Source organism: Pelodiscus sinensis, chromosome 3, assembly GCF_049634645.1.
Source record: "Pelodiscus sinensis isolate JC-2024 chromosome 3, ASM4963464v1, whole genome shotgun sequence".
NCBI lineage: Eukaryota > Metazoa > Chordata > Testudines > Trionychidae > Pelodiscus > Pelodiscus sinensis.
Window position 1 is genome coordinate 105,530,440 of NC_134713.1, and position 19,157 is coordinate 105,549,596.

A 19,157-nucleotide genomic window follows, 5' to 3' on the forward strand; every position below is an offset into this window, starting at 1 on the left:
CTGCAAATTTTAATACACTAAGAAATTTGTTACATGTGAATTTTTAGCCTAAACAGAATATATAAATGGCTCTTTCACAAGCTAAGCAGCCTCCTAGCTTGGGCCTAATCCTTCCCCCTTCAGTCTTAGATGTTTCCAGCAGGCATCTTAGGTAGTAAGAGGGGAGTCTCTTGGCATCTGGCAAGTGTCTTTGTCTCCCTTCCATTCTTTTTGCTGAAGGCAGAAATTATTTGTGCTCAGTTCAAAATTTCTCACCTCAAGTGAAAAAGTACAAGATGTCTTTCTAGGACCGCATGTCTTTCTAGGACCAATCCCAGACTGAGTTTATAGGAAGAATAAAACCATTCATGAGTTGTTGGCTTGATCATTGAGCCATTAAGTTTCTGGAACATCAGTAGTGGCCCTCATGAGCATATTTAGAATTATAAACAGATCCACACTTCATATTTCTAACTTCACATACAAGAATGATACATGCATAAAAATACATGCACATTCATGAGGTATTTTGTCTAATGTATCTTCATAAGCCAATTTTCATAAAGCATGGGAGAGGGCCTGTGACAGGTTGTCTTGATTGTTCTCTTTATTCTTTTCTCACATTTAAATTGTGATATAATGGTTAACTGGTAGTGTCATTATGGGTGGCAGAAACTTTCCCATTAATGCTGGTTATACTGGAACAATTTGCAGTCCTGCTTAGTGCTCATTGTGCTTGTAAGTGAAGAGTATGCTGTTTGAAGTGGGGTTGTATGCTGTTGTCAGAGATGGCAGAGCCACTCTCAGCAAATAATGGTATACACTGAGGTGGAAATATTGTCAATTGGGACAGCTAGGGTTGTAATGGAATGAGTGGCTGGGCGCCTAGGACACCCAGGTGAGCTTGTATATGTATTGGAGTTTCTGGTGCAACATGTGAAATTTAGATTAATTAATTAACTAGATGTGATATTTAGATTAATTAACTAATTGAATAGTCGATGGGATTTCTATCAATTATTCGATTAGTCGCTAAAGGCGCCTCCTCCTTTGAACTGTACCAAGAGCCCTACCAGGCTTTTGCTACAGTTGAAAAGTGGAACCCCACAGGGAACATGGGGCCTGAGGGGAACTGGTCCTGTGCTCCCTGCGGCGCCTGAGCCTTTGACATGCACAAGAGGCCCAGTGGGGCAGAATCACAGCAGAAGTGGCGCAAGCGCCATTTCCCACTGTGCCTCTACCTCCCTTGCTCTTTACGGAGATGGTGCTAGGGGGAACCAGCTTTTAAGCGCTTCTTACCTTTACTGCCTCAAGTGGGGGGAAGCGACTAGTTGCATCATTAGCTGACTAGTCGCGTGCAACCCTAGTGCAGCAAGGAACAGGCTGGGGGTTGTTTCTAGAGCCACATTGTTTCCCTGCTACATGTTTTTGTCATCTGTACCTACCTAGACACTCGCATGGCCCCAACCTCACAGCCCATAAGTACGCACACACTGCATTCTCCGGCTCTCTGCTGGTTTCTATGCTGTAGTGGGAGCAGGAGAGGCTTGCACAGAAGGTGCTGCAACCCTATTATCTAGAAGAGCAACTTCAAGGAACTCCCTGCTGGATATGTCATATTGCAACAAAAGGAATTGGTAATCCACAAATGAGAGCTTCAGGCATTAATGTGATGCCAGAGGTTTGCCTCTTAGCTGCCATGACATCAGCTTTCATCAGTTACATATCAGTAATGTAATAGCAAACACTCATGCTATAGCAGCAAGCTATAGCAAGCCACAGCCCTGAGCAATGACCGTTTCAGTAAATTTTACACAAATAAGATGGCCTGATAATCCCCTTTCATGTATAATCACTGTGGTTACTTTTACAATCTGAGAGATTTTTAAGTTTCATTAAACTTTTTTTTTAATTTCATTGTCTCTTCTCCTTAGGATGGGTCACTGGGAAACATCGATGACCTGGCACAGCAGTATGCAGATTACTATAACACCTGTTTTACTGATGTGTGTGAGCGGATGGAGGAGCTACGCAAACGCAGGGTTTCTCAAGACCTTGATATGGTAAGCGTGGTAAGGCTTTTTTTGCATATGCTGCTGATGGAATATTCAGCATTACAGCTCAGGGAAATAGGGCTGTGTGTGCACGTCTGTGTCCACAGTATAACACTACAAACTGATGGTCTTAATTACTTTTATGGGAAATGGTGGGGTTGGTGTAAAGGGTCAAGGTCAGCGGGAGGCCATGCTGATTCCTAGACTGCCCCACAAGAGGGCAATTGCAGTGCCTCAGTACCCAGAGTGTTTGCTTGGAACGTCTCGACCTAGCCACTGGCCGAGCAACAGTTTAGAAGGCCCAGCACTGGATCATGGTGGGGCAGACAAACAAATGTTTAACACGAGCAGTTCAACAGTTTAAAGCTCCAGCCGGGTCCCAGCTGGGCAGAGGTGGGGTCTTGCTGGTGGAAAGCTGACAAGTTCTGGGGTTTTGCCCTCACAGGGGGAACTTGCCACCTGAGGGGAGAGGTGGCAGGGGACGCAGGCCCACCTGCTCCAGTGCGTCCCAGCCCAGGACCCTGACAGTGGCAGCGCAGCAGCCACTGGGTCGGTGGGGATCCAGGCCACAACACACTGACTAGGTCTGTGGGTCAGCAGAGATCCAAGCCATAACACACTACCCACCCGACCTCCATCTCCTCAGCCGCCCCAAGATTGGCTGTCCCTGGGCTGCTTCCCAGTTCCCCGTGGGGGCCTACCAGGCTCGGGAGCTGCTCCTTGGGGCCAGCTGTGGAAGGAAAGGGCTACCAGTGTGTCTATGGGTTCAGGCAGGGGCCTAGGTGGACCAGTCCAGTCATCAGGATCCAGTGGGGGTCCCGGAGGTCTCGGCGTGTCTTCGGGCTGTGGCAGCAGTCTCAACAACTTGGGCCAGTCCTCAGGGTCTGGAAGGGGTCCTGGCGGCCCGATCCATTCCTCCTGTCAGGTATGGCGTGGCTGAACCCTGCACTGTGGGAACTGGGGCTGAGCATCTGGCCTGTTCGGCTGTTGGGCTCCTATTGAGTTCTCAGCTTTTAAACTCCTAGTCCCGCCTTCCTGCATCCGTGGACGGGGCTAGGCGAGGCTGGACTAGCCCACTAAGGGGTCTTAGTGAGCCCTTCGTCTTCTGGGTCAGAGGGAGGCCATGTTGCTGTCCCAGCCTCGTTACAGTAGGTCTCTTCATATAATTCATTAGGTTGCAGATTGTGTTAGGTTATTTCTTGTATATTTTTGTATATACAGATTTCCTTACAGAAGTTGACTGAGATGGAAGAAAATGCTTGATTTAATATGAGATGAATTATTTATTTCTTTGCTCAAAGATATTTCCAGTGTAGTTATTAGGAAATATACTGTTCTTAAACTCCATATTATATCATTTTAAAATACAGTTCCTCACAACTATAAAATGTTGTCTTTTATTCAGATCTCCCAAATTGCAGCAATCTGTACAAAGTAGAGATGTAAAAAGGGCTAAAAAATATTAACTGTGTAAGATGATTACAGTTCCATTGGTTACAAGATTAAATGTGTGCAACAGGCTGCTAGCCCTTCTGGCCCCACTGATTCTTGGCCCTGTGGGCTGCCAGCCTCATGTGAGTTTAACTGTGGAACCGATAAGCATGAGCTTATTACTTAACTGGTTAAACTCTTACATCCCTAGTACAAAGATACTGACCTGCATTAAGCTCGTCCCAGAGAATTTAATCTCACTTGTCAGAAGCATGTAGGTTCACAGTAACAGAAATGGATAGAGACATAGACCACAGTTATCAGTGTTTTGTTTTTTTTAATTTATTGTAAAAGATCCCATTCTAAAATTTTAAGTGAGATTCTAAATTGTTTGACAGTTGCTAGTTGTTTCCTTTTCCTTTTGTTTACATTAGTTAACTATTTGTTCAGCAATCAGGATATGTAGAATGTAGACTATGTATTATTACTTATAATGCTTTTTTCATTATAAAGGGTTTTTATTGGCTTTCAGACTGTCAATAAAAATCCCTGTAATGTATAGAAACATGCTGAGTTCTTAAAACTTCACAGCCTGTTGTGATCGCTTCAGGAATATTTCTTAACCTTGGACCTTGGCATGTTTGATTATGTTGTGATGATAGTGTTTGAGTAACAAATATGCCAAAGCAGTTAACAAAGGCGGAGAGTTTATAAGCCATGAGCAGTGAAGTTAATCACTATTGGTTCATAACAGCTATGATATGGTCTAGTACATATCAAACACTTCTTTAGTACCATCTACCCAGAGATCTCCAAGGGTCTTTCAGGCAAAATAACTGGGAGGTGGAGCATCCCTAATTTATACAAGTAAACTGAGGCACAGAGGACTTGCATATTGATTTACAAGCCTGTTGCAAAGACAACAATAGAACCAGGTCACTTGATTCTTTCTTCTGTACTTTTCGTGCAAGACCATTTGCCTCTTCAGATATGTCCAATGTTGTGATAGGTCTAACATGCAAAGGATGCTCGTGAGCCTTCAGTCATAGGTGAATTTGGCTTATAGACTTTTGGTTGTACGTATCACTGTCTTTAATAGCACAGAGAAGCAAAAATTTCCCATCTTTTCCTTACCCTCCCTCCTCCATCTGATTTATAACATAGACAGCTCAGTGATTCTGGGAGCAATTAGTGACTTTCTGTTGCTGCAGCAATGGTATGAAATGGACCACATAGGGCTTTCTTTCTTAAGAATCTAGCAGTCCTGCCAATTGAAAACCTCTCATTGACTTCACTGGGAGTAGTGCAACTGGAAGAGTTTCAGAATCAAGCTATAAGAAAATAATCTCCTGTATTTGATTTAAGTTAGTTAATCCCTCTTGATTTATTTTTTTAAATGGAAAAATATTTCATCTTTAGCAGGATTACCATTGTGTAACCAATTAAATGCTGTGAAGAAAATGCTTTCAAGCTGAAGTATTGAATGTTGCGGGGTCCATATGGAACATTCCATAGGGCGCGGACAGCTGAACCTTCTGCATGAATAAGTAAATGGAACAGTTTAGTGGTTCAATCTAATCCCGAGATACCATGTTATATTTCAAACTGTATATAGTGACTATTCCAGATACACTTCGGCACGTAGGCAATCTCCTTCCTGGCACTCAGGAATTTTGGAAGGCAGCTTCTGTGCTGGGTAACGAAGCATGCATTATGACTGGAGAGAACTCCCTTCCATTTAGACAGATGGGTCTAATTTGGCACTCGTCATTCCAGAGCTCCAGAAGGCAGTCTGGGGAAAGCCATGTGAGCTTAATTAGCTCACATCAAAGATGCAGCACTTCACGGTGGGTTAAAAAGATATAAGCTAATGCACATCAGAGCTGTGAGTGATTTCACTGACTCTTGCTTTCAAAGGGAAGTTACAATCCAAAAAGCGGATGTGTGAAAATGACATCTTAGGGTATATCTTTCAGTGGCTTGTGTGTCGAATGTGCTCAGTTTATAAATTAAAAGGATAACTTTTTAACTGCTCGCTCTTCAAGCTAGGTAGAGAGCCTAGACATTGAAAATCAAATTTATGCTGTTTTTACATCCATTCTCAGTACAATGATAAAGTTTTTGGGGCATCAGCTAGATATTCTGTTGATGAGAATGCATGAAACACAGCAGAATCAAGGTTATTCTTGCACAGCTACATTGTCCCAGCAGTGCTGAGAGCAGCAACATTTTTGTTATTGCAAACTTTACTTAGAAGGTACAAGAGGAGCAAGTGATGGACATGTCATCAGTGATACATTGTTGATTTAATAGAATAATATTACTGTCTACAACTTGGCTTTAACACTGGAAGTTGATTTAAATTGAAGAGAAGATAAGGAGAACCCAGTAAACAGGAGAAATAGTGTCAAACTCATTTTTGTCTGAGATTTTTATCCAGAGCTTGCTGCTGAATTTCTTTTAGGACTGGTTTGGCCTGCCACGCTCCTGCAAAAGGTATTATTATTAAGTAGAGAGTTGTACATCTCATAACCTATATAGGCCCAACTTATTGCACCCAAAGGCTCTTATCAGGACTGGAACCTCACCATGCTGGGTGTTTTATAAACGCAGATGAAAAGAGGGTCCCTATCACAGTGACCTTACAGTCTAAAAAGACAAAGAGTGGGGATGGAGATCTAACATGTAAGTAAATGAAAATGGCAGAGATTGGCACAGTTCCGTTAGTTACATATAGACCCCACTTCCAATGAAAGTCATTGTCCTTTGAAGTCTGGTCACTGAAGGGAAGAAATCCAAAAGGATGGACTCTTTACTGATGCTGCTTACTCTTTAAGATGCCACTGGTTTTGGTCTCTTATTTCTAAATTTTGCTCTGCAGTCAGCTCTGCAGCCGTGCCCATCAGACCATATCCATTTTGGTCTGGATGTCCTGTTCCAGGTTGGAACAAAAAGCACTCAGCAAAATTGCTCTGGAGAACAGTATATCTTCTTGCATCAACAGAGCGGCTGCAGATGGATGGAGGCTGCAGATGGTTAGAAAGCAGAGTTCTGTAAGGATTACTGTTCCAAAATGTAATGTCATCAAGGATTGTTAGTTGAACTCTAATGACAATAACTGTGTTTTACATTTGGATTTTTGCCTTTGTTTTTATAATGGAGACTATGCTGGGTTTGGTGGCATTAGTGTTTGTGAACAGCAGGGGAGTTGCCCACGTTTTCAAACATTTGGCCTTTTCCTGCACACCATGTGTTTTCTTGGCTCGGGAAAACTGCAGTCAGAATAGATAGTAGCTTTTCAAGCCTATAGCGGATGGATCACTAGTAAAATTTAAGTGGACATCTATTAAAATGAAGAAATAGCCAGAAAAGTGCCTGTGTGAAAATGGCACCTTATTACTGCTCATATCTGCATCCTGTGCATCTTTGGATGTGTCTCTCTTTAGTTTACTGACATAAACAAGCTTTGTAGACCTGTCAGCGGTGCATCACAGAAATGATAAGAGTTGTGATAGAGTATATTGCAGTATTTTTTACTATGTACGTTGTAAATCCACCCACCTAATCCTTTGTGTACTTAAAGTCTGAGTGCACATATAATGTCAGAAAATACAAGTAAACACAAAATAAAAGAAAAAAACAAACCTTTTCTTACCACAAGCACACTTTGGGTATGCAATCTTTGTATGCCACTGAGACTGCGTGCATAGTTCTGAAAGATGCTGGGCAACCACTTGTTTGTTCTCTAATTCTGCGTGCATCAAGGCAAAGTGGGGGAAGATAGCACAAATAGGTCAATTCATTAGCCTTTCATCTCTGGAGAGATGGATTTAGGTCACGTGAGAAATGAGATCATCTGCTCTGTAGTGAATTGTTGGTCATATCACAAAATTACCATACAGGTTGTTGGTGAGGCTAATTGAACTAGACTTTGTACAAGAGAGAACAAGAGTGAAATAGCCTTATACGTTGTAGGCCAGAGTGTTGTGTCCTGAGAGAGCTCTGTGTGTTAAAATGCCTACTTGCATTATATCTGCTTATAGCTAGCTCTGTTTCTCTCTCTCTCATATTTAATTCAGTCTCCTAAAATTGATAGCTGATCTCTGCCACAAAACAGGTCATTTCTACTCCACAAACTCAATGTTATTTTCATGTGTTTTTTGTCTTAGTACTGTTGCAATGTCTCCGTTTCACTGGAACAGGGTTCACTATTTTGTTTTGTCTTGTTGCCTGAAGTGAACTCCCCAAAATATAAACAACATTTGGGTTTGTTTAAAAAAATGTAGAGAACAGAAGACGAACTCCCCACAGACCACACAGATAAGACTTTCATAATGCTGGAGAGTTTACAAGCCTCCTTAGTCACTTATACGGGTGTATATACACACACCCTTCTCTGCCCCCTGAAGAAGTAGTGCAATACCTGAACTTCTAAAGAATTTCTTTGCTCCAACATAGTTATAAAATCATTTGTGCCTGTGTATGGTGGATGTAATATATTGGCAGCTTCAGGTACAAAATTTCTTAGGCTTTATATTTACTAGTAAAATTTGTGTGTTTATTTTTCCTCTGCTACCACAGCTTCACCAATAGGAGCAACAAAGGAAGTTGTGCTAGTGGAAGAAAAAAATGCTTGTGGAAGTAGAAACAGGGAGCCGCTCAGCTGATCTTTTTAGCATTATATCATGTGACTGCTGCTGGGCCCTGATTCAGTAGGGTATTTAAGCACATGCCTGACTTTAAGCATGGGAATAAAGCAAGGCATGTATTTAAGGACCATGCTGAATCAGAGCTGGAGATAAAAAGGTGGTAAAAATACCTGAATTTTCTCTGTGCTAATTTCACCATTGCTACCTTTGCTGGAGCTGAACCAATGCCAAAACAACAACAACAAAGATAAATTTTACCATGGAATCCTATTAAAACTCCTTAAGCAAAACACATCTATTTTACAGGCAAAATGAGCTGGCTTTACAGGCTCGAAAAGTTGGCAGATATGAAGTAGCAGTAATTTCAGGGGCCTTAACTGCACATTTCTGTACATTTATGTTTGTGCTTGTTTTTTTTAAAGTGTAACCTGAGTTTGGCATTTCCAGTCTTTCTAACATTTACACTTTTTAAACAATCCCACATTTTCCAAAGGGACAGTTCTCTTAAGGAGTGATATATACAGTCTTTACTTACTCTACCCAAGGCTTTTTTTCTGGTTTTGTTTAATATGTAGTCTAAAATAGGTCTGCAACATTTATAGTAACAGAATCCCTTCAGAAATGTAGGCTTGCTTGTCTACTTCTCTTAATCTCATTACACCGTCTGTAGTGATTTTCTTTTCATTTAAAATTCAGTAGGACTTTTTACTTTGTTCTCCCTGTGCTGTTTGGTCCTAGCAAGGCTGGGTTTCTGCTGGTACTGACAAACTAGATTTATATGAACTGTGTGATCTAATATAATCAGAATCTGAGGACTTGATGGAGAAGAACACTTTGATTAGGTAACTTCAGTTCCATCTATGTCTCTACCCTCCCTCCCACCCCCCTGAATAGAAAAGATTATTTAAAAACAGTAATCATGTCACCCTATGTGAAAATGGTAGGTAAATTTCATTACAGAGGATAAAGCCGCTTTTGTCAAACCCCACCATCAACTACAAACATACAAGATAAACAAGTAGACAGGAAGAACTCTTTAAATAACCACCCCCACCTAAAAACAAACATGCTTTTTGTGGTGTGCAGCTGGGTTTATTTCTCATTTGCATATGATTAGAAAAATTCCAGGACGCCAGTCAGATTGACACTAATCTGGAAAAGATAGCAAATGCAAACCGGGTCCAGAGAGAGAGAGGGACAGATCATCCAGAATGTTGTGAAGCTATTCATGAGTGTCTCGGAACACTGTGCAAAGTACCAATGTTTTTTAGACAGCTACCACTTGTGAATAGGTGGCCCCAGCTGCAGGAAAAGATGAGTTAGTACCAATGCCTTGCTAGATACAGTGGTTGCATTTATAAAGTATCTATAGTGGGGAGAGCAGGGTTTAATTAAGTGGTAGCCAGCATTTATTTAACATTTATGTTTCATGGCTTAGGATCTGAGATTTCTTAGTGGTGGTTTTGTATTCAATGTAGTCTAGATTCTGATATCCTTGTTGAACAAAGTGCTGCTAGACTAAAAGAAGAGGATCTGTTATTGAGGTGCTAAAAAAAGGAATGGAGTCTCCTAAAACAGTGTAATCCCTTGCCCATACATCATGCTGTTCCCTTTCTTTGAAACAATGTTTGTTGTTGTTGTTTTAAGTTAAACACAACTCTGCTGGCAGACTCCATGTTTCCTCCTGGGAATTGTTGTTCAAACATTTCAGTCAATCTATATGCTGAATCTTACTGACAATACAGATGCAAAATGTTAGCACAGCCCCATGCTTGCTTCTGTTTCTCCTAAGCTTTTGAATAAATTAATAAAGCCTCTGATCTTTGAGGAATAATAAAGATGTTGTTTCAGATAAATATCCAGGGCTCACTGAGATTCAAAATCTGTAGCTGTAGCAGCCTCGTGGATCATGCAAGAAATACATAGGTCCTAATCGAGACCAGTGTGTTTTGAAGCAAATTAGAACCAGATTTTGAATACTGGTGAACATCTTGATATGTTCTGGAGTGTCCTCCCCCTTCCCCCAGCAGATTTGTTCCCCCAATAAAGTTGCCCATAGGGAGATCGATTTCCATATATGAACTTAAGTCGATTGGTGTCTCTTTTGCCTCTCTGTCCCTTCTTATTCTGCTGCCCCTCTGAAGCTTCTTTTCTTTGTGAGTACATTCTGGTGTTGCTCAGTAACATCCTTTGATCTCTTCAGGCTTTATCTTTTATCAGCTGTTGTGTAAATCCTCTGTTTTTGGCAATGTTGTCTGAAGCACGTGCACACAGAAAATTCCATATCAAACAGGGTAATTTGTGATTTGATGGAGACTGATCAGTAACCAAAATTGTGATGCAATCTCTGCATTCCCCAAGATAATAAAATGAATATCAACTAAGACCCCTTCTTCCTTACAGTTCAAGCTGGTAAATTTATCCCAGTGTTTTAGTCTATAATAGGTTTTGCATCTTACAAAAGGAAGCAATGTGAGATTACTATGGCTGATAGTTACCATTTTACCACTTACCTTTTAATTGCTGGTTATTAAAGTGAATTGGGTTATGGCAGTAATAACATTATGTGCTATGTACATATATATGATTCTGAACTGGCAACACTCTGCAAAAGGATTGAATTTTGTTATTTTTAGCAAAAGGATCAATTGATAGACTTCAATATTGCTGGACATGACAGAGAAAATGGATGGGGATTAGACGATAACTTAGAATAAATTCTTTACTATTAGTGAATCTTTCAGCAGCAGCACCTGGAATGTGAAACCCCCATTAAAAATACTTGTTTAATAATAATCTCTTTAGGTCCATCTGCTACTTGTTTTTGCAGAATTAAGTCCTTGAAGAGATTGCAACTACAATCGGTTGGTTTAGGTCCATGGTCACCAACCCGTCGATCACGATGGCTCAACCAGTCGATCGCGCAGTGTTCCGGCCCCCCTGTTATCCCCAACTCCCAAGAAGAAGTCCCCGCTGATGCTACCTCCAGCAACAACAGATATAGTGCTGGCTTTCTGTAGGGGGGAAGGACAGGAGAAGCCTTCAGCTGTGTACCACGTCCAGGGTTTCAGGAAGTGCACGGGCTGCTCCCTCCTCCCCTGAACAACTGGCACGTTTCCTGAAATGTCAGGTCTGGTGCATGCCGGTGACTTCCTTCCCCTGCCGCCTTCCTATGTGTGGGGTCGGGGAGGAGAGTAGGAGTCCTGGGAACACACCAGCTCCAAATGCTTAGGAAGTGCGCAGCTGCCATGGGGAGCAGAAGAGCAGGGCGCACACTCTTCCTGAGCAGTTGGAGCTGGCGCAGTCCCAGAACTCCTACTCCCCTTCCCCCCCGTGCAGGAAGACAGTAGGGGGAAGGAAGTCACTAGCGTGCGACAGACCCGGCTGTTCAGACAACCCTCCCCCCTGCCCCACCAGCACCTTGTCCCCTGCTCCAGCACCCTACCACAGCACCCTGCACTCTGCCCAAGCACCATGTCCCCTGCCGCCACATTAGTTGGGGCCACATTAGTGAGGCTTGAGGGGGTTTTGGAGGGGTTATTATTTTGCATCTCACTTGTGTGGCCCCGTCTGACTTTTCTATGGGGCAGTGACCCCTGACTCAGAAAAGGTTCCCCACGCCTCTCCTAAATAAAGACAATGCTGAAACATTTTATGTTTGACATAATATTTTATTTAAAAATTAAGCCTGGCCAACAAGCCCCCAACTAGGGCCAGCCCCCCCATCTGGCCACAGCATCATAATACTCCTGCATTCTCCTCCTCTCCCGACCCCAAATATGAGCCTATCATACACTGGAACCCTCTGTCCTGAGCCTCACATCTCCAAACTCCTGCACTCCCACATCCTCAGTCTTCTGCCACAACACGTCTGCACCATCCACACACTGCAATTCTGTGTCCTGAGCCCATCATACTTCCAACCTCCTTGCCCTGAGCCCCTCACACACCCAAAACCAAACTCCTGCATCTTCACATCCACAAGCTTGTGGCTTGCTCAGCATTCTAGCCCTCCACCTGACCCCAACACTCCCCAGGCTGGAGCCCCCTCCCCGAGCCAGCATCCCTTTTCCACCTCCTCCTGCATCCAAATTCCCTCCAAGAGCTTGCACCTCTCACCCTTTCTCACACCCAAATCCCTCATTCCCACCCCAGAGCCTGCACCTCCTGTCTCAGCCCAGTAGATGTATAAGGGCTTGGGATAGCAAGTGATGGAAAGGAGGGGACCAGAGAAGGCGGGGCCTCAAGGAAGGGGCGAGGTCTTGGGGAAGGGATGGGGTAGATCTTGGTTTGTCTTGACATTTAAAAAGCGATCTTGGGTGTGTAAAGGTTGGAGACCACTGGTTTAGGTCTATATGGGGAGTTAAACCAAAGAATTTAGATAAAGCACAAACAAGAGAAGAATAATCAAATTAGAGAAGCTTTGTCCAAGATAAACCAAGGCAATAAAATAAATGGAAGAACCTTTTTCTGAGTGATAAAACTTTGTCAGCATCTGTCTGTCTATTTCTCTGCTTGTGTCCTCCCTTGCCATAACATCTGAGCTAATACAGTCCTCCTTCACAGGAGTCCTTGTAAGAAAAGCTAGCTTAAAGCTGCACAGCATGAGAAACACAGAAAAGCCCTGTAAGTGAGGGGCAGAAAAGAATTTGAGCATTGGAAGTCCATCTTATTAAATTCATATGTTTCATATTATCAACCATCCCTAAATGATTGAAGGCCAAATAATTAGAGCCTTCAGTTGCTAATTTACAAGAAATTTATCAAAATGTTTATTTAATCTTTGCACAGTATTTTCTATCTTCAAAGCATTTTACAAATATTAATTAACTTTCAGCACTATCTTTAGGGCTGATAACTTAAATAAATACCACTGTCCTGGCGCACGCGTGTTTTTAACACATGGGTAAATTAAGCTCTCATTTGCTCTTTTATTTCAACTTTTGGTGAAGCTAGCAAATCTCCTTCACCATTGTCATCACTGTAGCACAATAGTTACACAATTGTAAATTCAGAGCAACTAGATTAAAAACAATGGAGTTAGTCTGGATTTAAACCAGTGTAACACAGAGCAGAATTTGGCTGCAGGAATAAATTATCTTGTCCATGGCTGAGTGTCAGAATCAGAGATGTTCTGTCCAAAGGTGGATTGGGACAGCTGCCCTAGGCCCAGCTTTGGGGAGCCCTGTGGCAGCCACCTCAGCTGACCTATGGATGGGGTCTAGGGCAGCCCGGGGGACTACTTAGGGACATGGTACAAGGTGGTAGCAGGGGTTGCCCTCTCCTCTCACTGAAGCAGAGGGAGCTGGAGCGACCTGGCAACCTGCTCCACTCTTCGCTGCCACCCTCTTCCAACCCACTGCTCCCTACTTCCCCATGGCAGCAAGAAGCAGAATGTCCCAGCTCCGGGGAGTGAAGTGCAGAGGGGGACAAGCCCCTGAATATGCTCCCTGGATGGAGCGGCGGGTGGATTGGGGCAAACCCTGTCAGGAGCTGGCGAGCCAGATGAAAATGGGCCAGATGTGTCCCATAGGCCACAGTTTGCCCACCTCTGCCCTAGAAATACCCTCAAAGAAATAAAATAGTTGTGTGATGTCCTTTTAGGCTCCAAGGTGATGAGTATATCAGAAATGTGAATATGGCACTGAAAATCAAATTAGTCTTGAGCAGCCTTAGGACTTCATTTGCATACTGTGTACAAGATAGAGTTGGAACTTGTGAAAGCACTAGAATATACTTACCACTCCTATATGTGAAAGTTTTATATTATCTGGGAGGTTTCCTGCACTGGTATTCCTTAGTCACTGACTTCTAATTTTGTAAACCAGGGGAGACCTATGTTTTCTTATCTTTTACAGAATTTCCTTTAGTGTCAAGCATTTGATAGCGAGACTTGAAACTCTTTGAGAAACAATTCTGTATCCAGTCCAGAGGAAGTACTGTAGTCTAAGTTCATTCAAAAACCAATGAGTATATTGAGGAGCTAAATATAGATTTAGGAGCCACTAAATTGAGGTATTTTAAATATAATAAAATATATTTGTGTGATTAAACATATAATTTTTAATCCATTTGAAATTTGTCTGTAATCTTAAATAGGTAGGCTGGTCTTTTCTGTTTTTAAGCCTATTAAAACCTCCTTTAATCAATGAATTCAAATTAGAAGATGAACCTAAAGGCATCAGACAAGCCAAAGAAAATTTAGACTCAATGCCAGAAAAACTGTCTCCTTAGATCTATTTGACGAGGGAATCGCTTCCTAAGGGAAATACTGGCATGACTGCAACTTGTAGAAAACTTAAAACCTAATAAAGCATTTAGAATAACTTTGGGAAATTAGTTACAGTGATGAGGGTCATGGACTTAGTAACTTAATAGAGTAAATGAGTAAATCCTTATGGTTCTATGATGACAGTTATCTGAGAGTTCGCTAGAAAGGACAGCTGAACTACATTTAGTGTTTGTCAGTGGATCAGTTTGGTTATGACTTTTGTGTGGCAGATGGTAGTGTGTACATTAGTTCTTTATTCATTTGTTATATTTGTGGGTGGCTTGCTTCTGGTCACCGTAGTTTAGTACCAAAGCTTGCTGTGTAAATTCTTTACAATATTTTTAAATAAATAAACAGAAGAAATACCACAATCTGCATTAACACTACAATCTTCCCCTTGTATTGGTCCAATATGAAGGGAATCCTGGGAAGCTGTTGTTGTATTGGAGTCACAGGGTGACAGTGTACTAATAGAATATGAATCACAAGCTTAACAGTTTTAAAGACGAGCAAAACTGTGCAGTTACTTGTATTGAATACATTTTCTATTCAAATGTTACTCATTTGTTGGTTAAAACAATTACATCAGATGCTTTGGGTTTCTCTGAGGCTCCTCAGTTAGCTCTAGTCTGTTCAAAGAGGAAGGAAAAAAGGGGGTGAGGGAGAGGGATGAATGTATGAGTTGCCCTGCATGTGTGTTTTCATTGGAGCTTCATGCTCTCATTTTTCTAGTCTGTCTTTTGTAGGCTGTTGTTGGAGGGCTTGCCAGAATTCTTCAGCTGTTTTGAGTGTTCCAGCACAACAGGAGCTGAGGAATGCTAAATGGAAAGGCCTCATCTCGTGAAAGTGTAGGAACAGAATGAGCTATCCAAAGATGCCCAGAGTGGAGTCATAGAGTTGGGCTCTGTCACATCTAGAGGCATGGCTATGTTTGCTGCATATTGTTCTTTTTATTTTTGTATACACCCTGGGCCAAGTTGCTCAGAGCACTGTCCAGAAACTTAAAATACCATAACGTTAAAGAATAACCACAAAGGAAACAATTATTAAAAAGCCAATTAATGTTGCAGCACATTGATGTATTTTGCTTTCTTCATATTTTTTTTTCAAATGAAATGGGATTAGCCAAAATGGATATTTGGACCTGTCAAAAGCACCATCACCCAACAATACTTTTGTTCCAAGTATTTACCACACCCACCATCTACTACCTGAGCACCAGAGAGGACTCAAGGGGGCAGTGTTTTTAGTATAGCAAGGGTCTACTTACTATTTGTATTACAATGGTTCCCAGAGGCCAAAGACTATGTCTTCACTACAAAGATAAATTGGAAAAATAAATGCAATTTGTGTATCTTTTTCCAATTTACTTCTGAAAGAGGCTTTTCCACAATTTGGCCCATCTATACAGGCCCAAATTTTGGAAAAAAAACCCTCTTTTGAAACATCCCTTCTTCCTCATAAAATGAGGTTTACAGGAACGCCGAAAAAATGAGTCTGCTTTTCTGACATTTTGTTTTGGAAAAGCAAACGCGTTCCTTGGACATGGCAGAGCTTTTCCGGCATACTGGAAAAGCTCTGCAGTCTAAACATTGCCATAGTCAGAGATCAGGACATCTTTATTGTAGGCACTGTACAAACATACAGGGAGGGACAGTCTTTTCCCCCAAAGATTTGACATACTTTAATAGAAAAGACTTCCCTTATTTTGAAATAACAAGCGTAGAATCCACACTACCAAGCCTGTTATTTTGAAATAAGGGGCTGGTTATTTTGAAATAATAACTCCTGCTTTCCACGAGGAATAACACTTATTTCAAAGTAGTTATTTTGAAATAGCAGTGGTGTGGACGCTCCACTGCTGCTATTTCAAAATAACTACTCCCCAGAGTCATTCAAAGTAATTACTCCCCAGTGCTTCTTGGAGCTCTAAGTTGAGGTAGTGCACCCACTTTAAGGGTGCCTGCCTTGGACTCATTTCAAGATTTCCCTGTAGTATAGACACATATTTCAAAGTAGTTACTTCAGTAGTTATTATTTCGAAATAAGTTACTTACAAATATTTTCCTAGTGTAAAAATGCCCAAAGGGTGAGAGAGGAAACACAGGCAGGGAAAGGTGAAGTGACTTGCACAAGGTAACAAAAAGGTTAGTGGCAGAGTTGGAAGTGGAATCTGGTCTTATCATGTTCCTAGTTCCTTGAAATACAGCCTTTTAGGTGACTAGATAGGTAGAAATTCTCTGTTAGAGGTAATTTTAAACCAAGAGTTTGCTAGCAGGCAGCTTGTATATGTAAGGTCAACTCCTACTTCATTAGTTTTAGTAACCTGTAAAGACCTGAAGTTCAGAAACAGGATATGTAACACATCTAGATCTTGAGACTAGCGTCACAGAATGGCAAATGTTTACATTTTGACTTTTTCTTGTCTATGAATATGACTGTTGATTTATAAAATAAGAAGATTTCTGTCAAATATCAGAGGGGTAACCGTGTTAGTCTGAATCTGCAAAAGCGTCAAGAAGTCCTGTGGCACCTTATAGACTAACCGAAATGTTAGAGCATAAGCTTTCATGGGCAAAGACCCACTTTGTCAGATGCTGAAATTTCTGTAGTGGAAATTTCCAGAGGCAGGTATAAATATGCAGGCCAGAATCAGGCTAGAGATGAAGAGGTGGATCCAATCAGGAAGGATGAGGCCCACTTCTAGTAGCTGATGTGGAGGTGTGAATACCGAGAGAGGAAAAGCTGCTTTTGTAGTTAGCTAGCCATTCAAAGTCTTTGTTTAATCTTGTGATTGTGTCAAACTTGAAGATGAACTGTAGCTCAGCAGTTTCTCTTTGAAGTCTGGTCCTGAAGTTTTTTTGCTGCAGGATGGCTACCTTTAGATCTGCAATTGTGTGTCCAGGGAGACTGAAGTGTTCCCCTACAGGTTTTTGTATGTTGCCATTCCTAATATCTGATTTGTGTCCATGTATTCTTTTACGTAGGGACTGTCCAGTTTGGCCGATGTATATAGCAGAGGGGCATTGTTGGCACATGATGGCATATATTACGTTAGTAGAGGTGCAGGAGAATGAACCAGTGACAGTATGGCTGATCTGGTTAGGTCCTGTGACGGTGTTGCTGGTGTATATATGTGGGCAGAGTTGGCACCGAGGTTTGTTGCATGGATTGGTTCCTGAATTAGTTATTATGGTGCAGTGTATAGTTGCTGGTGAGAATATGTTTCAGGTTGGCGGGTTGTCTGTGGGCGAGGACTGGCCTAGCTCCCAAGGCCTGTGAAAGCGAGGGATCATTGTCCAGGATGGGTTGTAGATCACTAATGAAACGTTGGAGAGGTTTTAGCTGAGGACTATAAGGTGCCACAGGACTCCTTGCCGCTTTTGAAGATTTCTGTGAAACTGTAAAAAGTTTCCTGCATACAAAGGACTGTTCGTACAGATTGAAACTCCATAATCCAGACTTCTCCGATGTGGCATCGTTGAGGTGACCCCACGAGAGAGAAGATGGCGGGTTGGAGCCAGGAGCCTTGTCAGATTAGGGGGCCAAGAGAGCTGAGCTCCAAGGTGCAGCAGAGCCGCTGGGAAGAGCACAGAGCCCCCAGTCGCCAGGGAAGAGCAGAACTCCTGGTCTCTTAAGGGAGAGCTTCAGTGACGCTGCTGAAGGGAACACAGAGCCCATAGGTGCAGCGCGGAGCCCTGGGCAGCAGTGGGGCTCTGGGTGGAACATGGAGCCCCAGGCATCAACAGTACTGCTGGGGAGAAAGCGGATCCCAGAGCCACCGGTGGGAACACAGAGACCTGTGCGGCAGTGGAGCCATCGGCCACTGCTGGGAGAGTGAAGCCGTGTCAGGAGAGTGGAGCTGCGGAAGAGTGGAGCTGCGGAAAAGCCAAGTCCCCCACCATACTGACCTCCTCTGGTCTGGCAAAGTAATTGGTTCGGGACAGTCAGGTCCCGAGGGTGCTGGACTAGGGAAGTTCAACAATTATTATTACAGTATTTTGTAATATGTCCCATATTATTTTAAGAAGTGGCAAGTTACCCAGACCCCTGGGATTAGTTATCTTTTTATGTGTTTATAAATCTAAATGTCAGGTGTGTAGGTTGTTTTTTGGCTACCTAACATATGTCTGGGAAGCAAAAACACTTTGAGGGTAAAGTACCCAAGACTTAGGATTGATGATAAGCTCCCAGGAGATATGCATTGTGGCAATAGTTGAGGGGAGGAGGACGCAGGGAAAAGAAGGCATACAAATACAAGTTCTGTAGGCAACAGCTTCCACTTTTTTCTTTTATGTCCCTCCCACATGGAGGAAGAAAAATTGGGTAGTTAGCACTTCTTACGTCCCTTGCTAAATGATGAAAATGTAGTTTGCCTTCCCTGGCTACTGTAGACATGGTCTGAATTCTTCTACTTTTGCATTCCTTGATCCTTTAAGAAAGCCAGAAGGCCAAATTGTTAAATATTGACCTATTCTGTACCTTTATTGACAGTAAAAGCTATTTGGCAAGAGGAGTACATTTCAATGAGCTCTTCTCTGTTTTCTTCTAGCTCCTCAGATAAATGGCTCATTTTAGGGAGATTTATTGAAATTTGGTGTCATATGGCTGACCACGAACTGTGGTTTATGATTAACTTTGCTCTTGTTATATATATCCTTAAACTCTTTCTGGATGTTTCCAAAAGTATTTATAGCGATCCTTTTAACTTCAGTGTCATTTGTTGGAGGTCCTGGTCTTAAGTAATATAAACAGTATTGAAGATTGTTACAA

The 19,157-nt window shown here is 42.2% G+C and overlaps 1 protein-coding gene across 7 annotated transcripts in view; it reads left to right on the forward strand.

The window, feature by feature from the left end:
* The window catches only part of SASH1 (SAM and SH3 domain containing 1), an 843,335-nt gene that overhangs the window by 674,307 nt on the left and 149,871 nt on the right, over positions 1-19,157 (forward strand). For all 7 annotated transcript variants that reach the window (XM_075924397.1, XM_075924386.1, XM_075924390.1 and 4 more), the window contains exon 2: positions 1,914-2,042. In XM_075924397.1, the coding sequence (XP_075780512.1) occupies positions 1,914-2,042 (129 nt within the window). The remainder of the gene's footprint in view (positions 1-1,913; positions 2,043-19,157) is intronic.